Raw genomic sequence first — 10,323 nt, 5'->3', positions numbered from 1 at the left:
GGTTGAAACTCTCAGTTTTATAAGGTTAAAGAGGCTGTTATAGAATGCCAAGACATCCTAGTAATGGAGCATTTATTTCAAACGTTTTTTGCTATTATTGGTCTCTTAAAGGGCCATATTCATCTCCATATTCAATTGTACACTTTGAATCTCTCTGTACATCAGAATCCTTATTCAATTCTCCACTTTCAGCACCATTTTGCCTTATTTACCCTTAAATGACTCTAAAATACAATTAACTGCACATAAACACGAAAGAGAGTAAAACGCAACCAGTTTAACTCAAAAATATCACATAGAGACTAAGAATGGATGGTATAAATGTATGAAATAGATGAGTTATCAAATACCCCTAAACCTGGTTTTTGCTAGTCCTCGAGCAAAACTAAAGCTAAAATAAACAAAACAAAGAAAAATCCAACTGGATGGATGAAGTGGAAGAGTGCATCAGGTGTGTTGTGTGGGCGTTATATGCCACTAAAGCTCAAGGAATTTTTTTTATAGGACAACAATAAGGCCAACAATGCTTATGGCACAAAATGTTGGGCAGTAAAGCATCAATAAGTACACAAAATGAGTAGTATAAGAATGCTTCGTTGGATGTGTGGACACACGAGAAATGACAAGATTAGGAATGAGGATATCCGAGGCAAATTAGGAGTAGCTGAAATTGAAGATAAGATGAGAGAAAATCGATTAAGGTGGTTTGGACATGTGAAACGAAAACCTACAAACGCTTCGGTTAGAAGATGTGATTACGAGACAGAGGCTTAAGGCCAAATGGGTAGAGGATGACTTGGAAAGAAACTCTAAGAAAAGACTTGTACTACTTGAATCTAATGGAAGACATGGCACAAAAATGAGCGCAGTGGCATTCTAGGTTTCATGTAGCATACCCCACTTAGTGGGATAAGACTTTGTTGTTGTATCAACGAATATATTAAGTATCAATATTGATATCGGTTACTTTCGATGGAATCATGGAATTTAAAATGAAACTTTAAGGATTGCCAAACATTGGTTTGGACAAAATATAAGAGTTTTTCCAATATTTAACAGATGTGTCAGAAATATTGACGATATTTGTCGATTTTAGCCTAAACTTAGTTTCTTCGGTATGAGGTGAAGTTTAGACTTCACCCTCCATTTCCATATCTTTCTTTGATTTTTTGGATAATTTCATGAAAATATTGACTGTATCGAAGAAATTTAAAACACAGTTTCAAATAAAATTTCCCTGCACTATCTTAATAAACTACCCTAATTCAAAGTTGCACATAAGTTTAAAGTTAAATTTAACTTTATCTAGTGTAATTTTATCAAAATCATTACCTCAAATGTAGTGTAATATATCCTTCTCAATAGATTTTTATTAGGGTTGGGCATTAAAAAAAAAAAAAAAAAAAAAAAACCGACTAAACCGCTCAAACCACACCGGCGGCTTTGGCTTTTTTTTTTTTTTTTTTTTTTTTGTTAATTCAGTGGTTAAACCGAACTACACCGACCTTAATCGGTTTGGCAAGTAGTTCCCAAAATTCTTAAGGATGCGGTTAACTGAAATGTCCTGCATATATTTATTTTATTTTTTAGTCATAACTAATACGTGTATATATAAATAGTTAATTATTTACGAGTTACCATGTATCTACCATATGAAAACAAAACTTGATTAATTTAAGAGTCCCTTTTCCTTTCATTCAAAAAGCAAACAACAAAAAGGAAAGACAACATTTCTGTGCCTAAAAAGCTGAGATGAATGAAATTATGAAAGGCATTTTGATGCCTTTTGTGATTATTAAATGCAGGGAAGAGAGTTGACCTAAAAAAAATGCGGAGGAAAGAGATGAAAGCCACACCTTTAGGGAAGAGCATTTGGCTCTCCCATTTGGAAAATAGAACAATCAGCTCTCTTATTTTGGGAGATAGAAGCAGACGTAATGTGTGACTAAAACATAGGTAGTGCTGCTTTTTGGTGCTCTGGTTAAGCTGCATCATTTTTGCTTTTCTTTGAGTAATCACTCGTATTGATGTTACATTTTGTAGCTTTTAGAAAAATAATTTGTTATGTATTTTCGTGTTCATACAAACTGAAAACCCAAACCAACCTAGCCACTGTCGGTTAACAGACCTTATCGGTTCTAGACCTAGTTTGGTCGACTTCAGTTTACAATTTTGACCCAATCAACTAGGTTGGTTTAATTTCGGTTTAGGCCCAAAACCGATCCAAACCAACCCACGCCCATCCCTACCCTTAATGATATTTTTATTTTTTTTGGCCAAGTTTTATGGTATTATTTTTAATTTTCATATTTTTCGGTCAAAATCTGAAAGAAAGGTCACATTATGAACTTGTATACTTGTCTACTTATTGTTTATCCGACATTTCTTTTGAAAAAGCATTATTCAAACTTTAAAAAAGTTATCCACCCTTCTTTTAAATTCATTTTCTATATATTTTCTAAATATTTAGACGGTTAATAATAACTCTCGACTCTTAACCGCAAAACTATTATCTTTTTTTTTCAATAAAAAACCCTTCTTCTTACCCCATATGTAAATTTAAAAAATAAAAAAAGTATTCTTTTACCACACAACTACAAAAAGATAATGTGGAGATCAAATTTTTTAAACTAAATTTAGAAACTAAATAATGTGGTTGTGAATGATTACTTATCTTTTAAGTACGGATTAATGTGCTTATTCTTTATTGACAATACATTATTTAGTTTACAAATATAATTTAAAAATTGGAAAAATTAGATTCTACCACTTCATTTTCACATTTTTTAAACTAAACATTTGTAGTGTTTTAAGTTTTGATTAAACTTTTAAAATTTTAATTAGGGTGCTTTAATGTATGTCCACATCAGCATTTTCTTATTTAATTCATATGAATGTTCCGCGGTCTTTATATATCGAGTATACACACATTGTATCTTATTTCTCTTGACAGGGATCATTACAATTTATTTTTCAAATAGAAACGTACCAATGTCAAATTGAAACGTACCAAGTCAAATTAAAACGTACAAGTATCGAATTAAAACGTACCATGCAACTTGAAACGTACCTCATGTTAAAGTGAAATGTATCCACTATAATATCTAGAAGGCAATGCGCCAATTGAAATTAACTTTTCAAACGTACCATGCAACTTGAAATGTACCTCATGTTAAAGTGAAACATACCCACTATAATATCTGGAAGGCATTGTGCCAATCGAAGTTAACTTTTCGAATGTACCATGGCACGTGAAAAGTTATGAAAACATGGATACAAAGTGTAGTAAAAGAAAAGGCTTATCCTATGGTATCAGTATTCAGATGATATATCATACCACCATCGAAGATGGTGGAGAACAGTCATTAAATTAACTTAAACGGTGGTACGATATACACATCGATTGGAAGAGTTAGTGTGTGTTCCAATACGGTGTGGAGTTGGAAGAAAAATGTACGTAAGAAATAGAAGCAAATATCAAGTTGTTTTTAAAAATTGTAAACGAATTTCTGTTGAGATTGAATACTGAATCATAACCAATAGAGATTTTATAGTTAATTTGGTACACTACATATAATGACAAATCATATAATTTTGTATTATGTGGAGTCTAAATTGTAGGATGATGTTTAATCAAAATTCTAAAAGACATGGATGTTTAATCTCAAAATTTCAAGAGCTAGGCATCTATATCAAAACGCTCCAAAAAAAAAAATTTAGTATCCATACCATTATTTATTGGCAAAAACAAAACAAGTATCAAATGTCTCAATTCTTGTTAAATTTTGTTCTAACTAAAAACCAAAGGTCCAAAAAATCAAAGGGAATTTACTGTTTATTTTAACGAAAAACCACATTTTTATACTAAAAATTTAATCCTATAGTTCACCTTTTATTTTATTCTTACCGTTAAATCTCAAATTTCAAATTATTTTTATTAATTATTCTTAAAATCAAAAGCAATGAAAAGGAAGCGAGAAAGATAAGAGAAGAAAAGAAATGGCGAGAGAGGCAGAAAAGGAGGGGGAAAGACAAAGGAATCGAAAGTCGGCGCCCCATGTCTCGTTAGCTTAGCCGACCAATCGTCGCGTCCTTTTCCTCTCCCCCACCACCTCCTCCCCCACCTCCCCTCCCACCTCCCACCCACCAAAATCCATCTCTCTCTCTCTCTCTCTCTCTCTCTAACACACACACACACACACAGTTTTCCACTTTCTTATAAAACCCTACCCTCTCTTCCCTCTCATTTTCTTCTCCTCCAGTTTTTCCTTGTTCCGTATTATGTTTTTTTTTTGTTTTTAACTTCTTTACTTCCTCTCTCTCTGTGTCTCTCTGCGGTTTCTTCCGTATATATTTTTTCCCAATCGGAAGACGCAACGATTGTATTTGAGATCTTCCCCAAAAGATCTTATCTTTTTTTGGGTTTATTTGGAAATTGATTTTTTTTTTTTTGCTTCTTTAAATTATGAAAGGCCCGGTTGTTCAATCGGTTGTTGAAAGGGTTGAAGAAGGCGATAAGGAGAAGAAGAAGAGGCGCCGATCCAATCGCCGATCCAAGCAAAACAATTCCACTTCAGGTACTTTGATCAATTTCCCCCTTTTTTCTCACTGAGCAAAGATTCATTTTTTATTTTAATAACTGGGTCTTTTGCTGCTGGGTTTTGTTAGTGAAACTGCAATCTGAGTTTTTTGAATTAGTTTAAACAGAAAAATGATTTGTGGGTATTGGTATTTTTTTTTTTTTTTTTTTTTTTCTGTTTGTCCTTATGTCAGTAGCGTATTGGTGCTGTTTGGCTGTTGGGTAATCTATGTACTGGTCAAGGAGTGGGATTATCCTGCAAATGCTAAGGTAATCACTGCCTGATTGGATAAAATTGGACTTTGATGGAGATATATATACTGTTCTTTGGGTTATATGCATTCTTAGCATTGAAGCCTTTCTGAATTTTGTTTCTTATGCTCATGTAAAACACTGTTTTGATTTTATTTTTTATTTTTTCTACTCTTTCTGTTTGTCGTTTTTGTTGGTTCTGAATTTTATTTTCTTGTCTGTTTAATTGCAGCAGCTAGTCGGATAAATGAAATACGAAGTGAAGTATCTGAGTGCCTGGCAAATGGAAGTATGGCTCATCATGTAAACACATCCTTGAAGCAACTTCAATTAGACATGCATTCTCCATATGAGCACGGAATGATCAAAGCATCTAATTTTGCCTTCCATTCATTGCCAACAATGCACATCAATGAACAAGTCAACCACGAGGATGTGCAGATTTTGGTAAATCAGCATTCTCTCCAATGTGATCCTTCCGAAAGAGTTATTGAAAATTCTTGTCCTGAACCTGTGGCTTGTAGAGGATCACCTGGGATGTTCAAGGATTTCCCTCCTCATAACATTGAGAGTCATGCTCGGAGAAAATGTTTTACTTCCCACTGGCCCATAGAGGCTGTTAATGATGCTCTGGAGGTATATTTATTTGGTTTTAGACTTTAGTGTACATTTTCCATGGGAGCTGTTTACTCATTACATATGAACCTGTTTGAAGTTGTATGGTTGCCGAAGAAAATGATCACTGTGACTCATTTATTATGTTATTTTTCCAGAAAGGTGATGCTTTCAGAGCTTTGTTTCGAGTCAATGCACACAACCGACTTGAGGTTTGTGATCTTATTCTTTCTATATTAATATTCGGATATGTTCTGTGGGATTAGTATCTCTCAATGCTTCAGTCATAAACTTCTTACCTAGCATGCATGCTGTGTTCTGTGCTTGTAGGCCTATTGCAATATTGATGGTGTACCAACGGATGTTCTCGTTGGAGGACATGCTGAGCAGAATAGAGCTGTAAGTCTGGAATTATTTTCTTTTACATATTGCATCTTCACTTGGAAACCTTTTAACTTGTTTGCTTTTTTGTCTACTATACTTGCAAGTAGTTGGCTGCCTCATAATGTTACTGTACCACATAGGCTTCATGATTATTATGGATTGATTATGGTGACATTCTTTTTTGTGGAGAATACAGTTCAATGAGTTAACAATTGCTTTGCATTGATTTTTTACATTTAGGTGGAAGGAGACATTGTGGCGATTAAGGTGGATCCCTTAGCGTTATGGACTAGGATGAAAGGATCAGCTGGGACTTGTACTAGCTCTGCACTGGTGGAGGATTTTAACTTACCACAAGAAGCTAATGAAATTTCTGGTCTTAACTGCAAAGGTAAAGATAAGGTAGAGGAAGTGAATTTGTATGATAATGATAGAAGAAGCCTGTTTCCTGAGAGGGGCTCACGTCCTGAGGAAAGTAATACCCTTGGTGAATCTGTTAATTCAGAGCAAATTGGACCAACAAGTTATGATCATGTCACTGGAAGGTACCCCTTGGCTTCAGATTCTTTACAAGCAGGTTCTCATGGTGAGCAGAATGAAGTTGCAGTTGCAGTAGAGTGGATGTGTGCCACGATCAGTTCATTCCCTTCAAAACGACCAACTGGCAGGGTTGTTGCTATCATTGAAAGGTCTCCTCGTCGAGACACTGTTGTTGGTTTTCTTCATGTTAAGAAGTGGATTGCTTACAGGGAGGTTTGCAGAAACGACACGAGAAAGAAAAAAAATGCATCATTTTCTAATGAGTACATCCAGATGACCCCAACTGACCCCAGATTTCCAAAAATGGTGGTCCTTGTGAGAACCCTGCCTGATTCGATCAAGAAAAGATTGGAGAATGGTGATGAGTCAATCGAAATGGAGTTGTTTGCTGCCCGAATAGATGAATGGGATGAACAAAGTTCTGCTCCTCAAGCTGTCATCTTGAATGCTTTTGGGCGGGCAGGTGAAGTACAGCCACAAGTTGAAGCAATTTTATTCCAAAATTCAATTAATTCGTCTGATTTTTGTCATGAATCACTTTCCTGTCTTCCTCCTCTCCCATGGGAGGTGCCTCAGGAGGAAATCAAAAGTAGAAAGGATCTTCGAAACCTGTTCATATTTACCATCGACCCTTCCACTGCTACTGATCTGGATGATGCTCTCTCAATTGAGAAATTACCCAATGGAATTTTCAGAGTTGGTATCCACATTGCTGATGTGTCGTATTTTGTTTTGCCCGACACACCCTTAGACGAAGAAGCTCAATCTAGATCAACAAGTGTGTATATGTCACAGCAGAAATTACCAATGTTGCCTCCTTTGCTCTCAGAGAATATTGGTTCGCTTAACCCAGGAGTAGAGAGACTAGCATTTTCAATTTTCTTTGACATCAACCATGTTGGGGATGTCGTTGACCGATGGATTGGCCGCACTGTAATAAGATCTTGTTGCAAGCTTGCTTATGAACATGCTCAGGAGATTATCAACGGGAAACTTAATTTGGAAAGTTCTAACATTTTAGGACATGGTTGTCCTCAGTTGCATGGCCATTTTGAATGGTCTGATGTAATTAGATCTGTCAAAGACCTTCATGAAATTTCCAGAGTTTTGAAGGAGAGGAGGTTTAGTGATGGAGCTCTTCAGCTTGAAAGCTCCAAAGTTGTTATTCTGTTTGACGAAGATGGAGTTCCATATGATAGCATGTATTCTGAATGGAAGGACTCCAATTTTCTTGTCGAGGAGTTTATGCTTTTAGCAAATAGAGCAGCGGCTGAAGTTATATCTAGAGCTTTTCCTGAGAATGCATTACTGCGGAGGCACCCAGAACCTACTATGCGCAAACTCAGGGAATTTGAAGCATTTTGTTCTAAGCATGGTTTGGAATTGGATACTTCTTCTTCTGGGCAGTTCCAGCAATCATTGCAGAGAATCAGGGAAGAGCTCAAGGATGACTCTGTTCTATTCAATATTCTTATGAATTATGCTACAAAACCAATGCAGTTGGCTTCTTATTTTTGTAGTGGCCAATTAAAAGATAGAGAAAATGATTGGGGTCACTATGGACTTGCTGTTCCTTTGTACACTCATTTTACATCACCACTGCGTCGGTATCCAGATATTGTAGTGCATCGCACGTTGGCTGCAGTTATAGAGGCAGAGGAGTTATTTTTGAAACGTCGGAGAATATTGAATAATTTTAGCAGGGGAGATGAAGTTAAAATGAGATGTTTCACTGGTATTTATTTTGATAAGGATGTTGCTGAATCCTGTGAAATCAAGGAAGCATTATCGGCAGCAGCAATAAAGCAAAGAGTTCCTTGCTCTGAAATGCTTGCTGGTGTTTCCGCTTACTGCAATGAAAGAAAGCTGGCTAGTAGACATGTCAAAGATGCTTGTGATAAGCTATACATGTGGGCCCTGCTGAAGAAAAAGGAGGTACGGTTCTTTTTTTTTTTTTACTTACACTTTCTGAGTTGTATTTGGATGTTAAAATCTATGGCTTCATTGTTACTATTTAGCTGTAAAGCAGTGCAAGAGTTTCCGCCCGTCTTTTCATCACCAGTAACCTGATATAAAATGGTGTTTATGTATTTTTATGTGCCTAAACCAACTAATGCGTCCCGTATTATACTAACGATGTTGTCACCATAACATAATAGTGTTACCTGACATCAGATCACTTGGTGTTGAACAGACTCATCGCATCCTCATTTTATTAGCAATCATTGTCTTCATTCTTGTTTAGTTGAGCTAGATGGTTTGAACACTAGTAGTCCTACTGTTGTTTTGTTCTGCTCTCATTTTGCATTTACGCACTAGATGTTTTAGCTTTGTTGTCTGTGCTTAATGTCTGGCTTTTTTTTAGCGGTTGCAGATTGTCCTATCAGAAGCAAGAGTATTGGGTGCAGGACCTAGATTCATGTCCATTTATATTCACAAGCTTGCTGTAAGTAGCTTTTTCGGTGTCGTGTATTTTTATGCCAGTATAGTATGGGTATCCATTTGCAATTGACTGTTGCACACTACATGCCTTCAGGTTGAACGTCGAATATATTATGATGAAGTTGAAGGCTTGATGGTAGAATGGCTTGATGCTACGTCCACAGTGGTGCTGAATTTATGTTCTAACAGACGCTCACTCAGGAGAGGTTGCCCTGGTAAATGGAGGGCACTTGAAGATGTTGCCTTGGTTGTAAGACCTTATGGCCTCAAAGCTGAACTAGGCGGAACTGGAAATAGTTCTAATGAGGGTGCTGGGACCCAAGATGTTGGCGGAGCCACCCATAGTGAAATCGATCCTGTGGTTTTCCCCCTTACACTGCGTGTTCTTTCAACCATTCCTGTAGTGCTTCATGCAGTTGGAGGGGATGATGGACCTGTCGATATTGGGGCAAGGCTGTACATGAGCTCATATCTCTGCTAGATTGGGGTTTGAACTGGTTAACCTAGTTGCCGATTGATGGAACTTACAGAGACGAATGGTTTATTACAGATGAATGATAACAGGGCAGGTTCTGTTGCCGATAGGACGTTAGTGTATAGACCGGATAGAGGTGTAGAAGAAAATAATAATTTTGTGGTTTAGATATCCGCTGATGCTCTATGGATTTGTCTTATGGCGAAACGTTTTGTGGAAGGGTGTTGATAATGGATAAGGGGGGTGTGTCTTAGTCCGTGTCATTGGCTTGTCGCAGCTGTTTTTGATAGAGCTGCTTGCTGGAATAGGCCGCTGTTTTTGTTGGCTAGTCTCGTCCAGTGTAACTCGGTGAATATGCGCCTGCTGCGTCAGGCCCTTTGACACCGAGTTGCTTAAGCCAAATTTGGGAGGTTTAATTTTCTGTTTTTGTTATTCCTGGACTGCTGCCCAATAAGGTTTTTGGCTTTGGGTGACCAGGATTAGTGGTAATGATCTGGTTTGTTCTTGTGACATGAATATGTGACTGGCAGTCTCCAGTTGAATCATATGCAAGCGCAACACTTGTGTGAATTACAGTTTCCAACTTTATTTGCTGTTTAAAAGACGAGGCTTGATTTGTTATAGGACGTAAAGTTGAGATGGTAAAATGTAATTTACTCTAATAATAATGCAGACCAAAAGAGTAATGACATTTACTTTACTAGTGTTAGTGTTACTAAATGCAAAATGATTTTCATACATCATTTTTAGCTGCTCAACACTTCTCATTATTTGTGACTGTTGCATTAGATAAATCAAATTAAAATAACTGACATGAATAAACAAGGGTTTATGAGAAATTAAAAATGTTGTCTGTTTATCATTTCTCTTAAAATTTCTTTCATATATCTTAGTTGGTTGGTTGGTCAAATGACAATGTTTGAGACTGTTAATAAAATGACTAACGTGCGCTAAGGTACAAGTCATATAAGCGCTCTCTAGAAAAGTAGATGTTAGATATTTTTTTCATAATCTACTTTTAAGTGCTATTTAGAAA

At 36.4% G+C, this 10,323-nt stretch overlaps 1 protein-coding gene across 9 annotated transcripts; it reads left to right on the top strand.

Moving 5' to 3' along the window:
• The first annotated feature begins 4,139 nt into the window (after window positions 1–4,139).
• LOC103936486 (DIS3-like exonuclease 2) lies at window positions 4,140–9,857 on the top strand. Of its 9 annotated transcripts, none has more exons than XM_048583041.1 (8): window positions 4,140–4,577; window positions 5,064–5,467; window positions 5,605–5,658; window positions 5,777–5,845; window positions 6,071–6,221; window positions 6,336–8,305; window positions 8,736–8,816; window positions 8,907–9,857. In XM_048583041.1, the coding sequence occupies exons 1-8, from the start codon at window positions 4,466–4,468 to the stop codon at window positions 9,291–9,293; spliced, it is 3,228 nt and encodes a 1,075-aa protein (XP_048438998.1). In that variant the 5' UTR covers window positions 4,140–4,465; the 3' UTR covers window positions 9,294–9,857. The 9 variants fall into 9 exon arrangements, with proteins under 9 accessions (XP_048438998.1, XP_048438997.1, XP_048439002.1 ...); XM_048583045.1 differs by adding an exon at window positions 4,777–4,849 and having other exon boundaries at window positions 4,142–4,577; window positions 5,067–5,467; window positions 6,071–8,305; XM_048583044.1 differs by adding an exon at window positions 4,774–4,849 and having other exon boundaries at window positions 4,142–4,577; window positions 5,067–5,467; window positions 6,071–8,305.
• The last annotated feature ends 466 nt before the right edge of the window (window positions 9,858–10,323 follow it).

Source organism: the organism of the source record quoted next, unplaced genomic scaffold, assembly GCF_019419815.1.
Source record: "Pyrus x bretschneideri cultivar Hongxiangsu unplaced genomic scaffold, Pyrus_bretschneideri_v1 Contig2, whole genome shotgun sequence".
Taxonomy (NCBI): Eukaryota; Viridiplantae; Streptophyta; class Magnoliopsida; order Rosales; family Rosaceae; genus Pyrus; species Pyrus x bretschneideri.
This window is presented reverse-complemented; position numbering and strand designations above follow the sequence as displayed.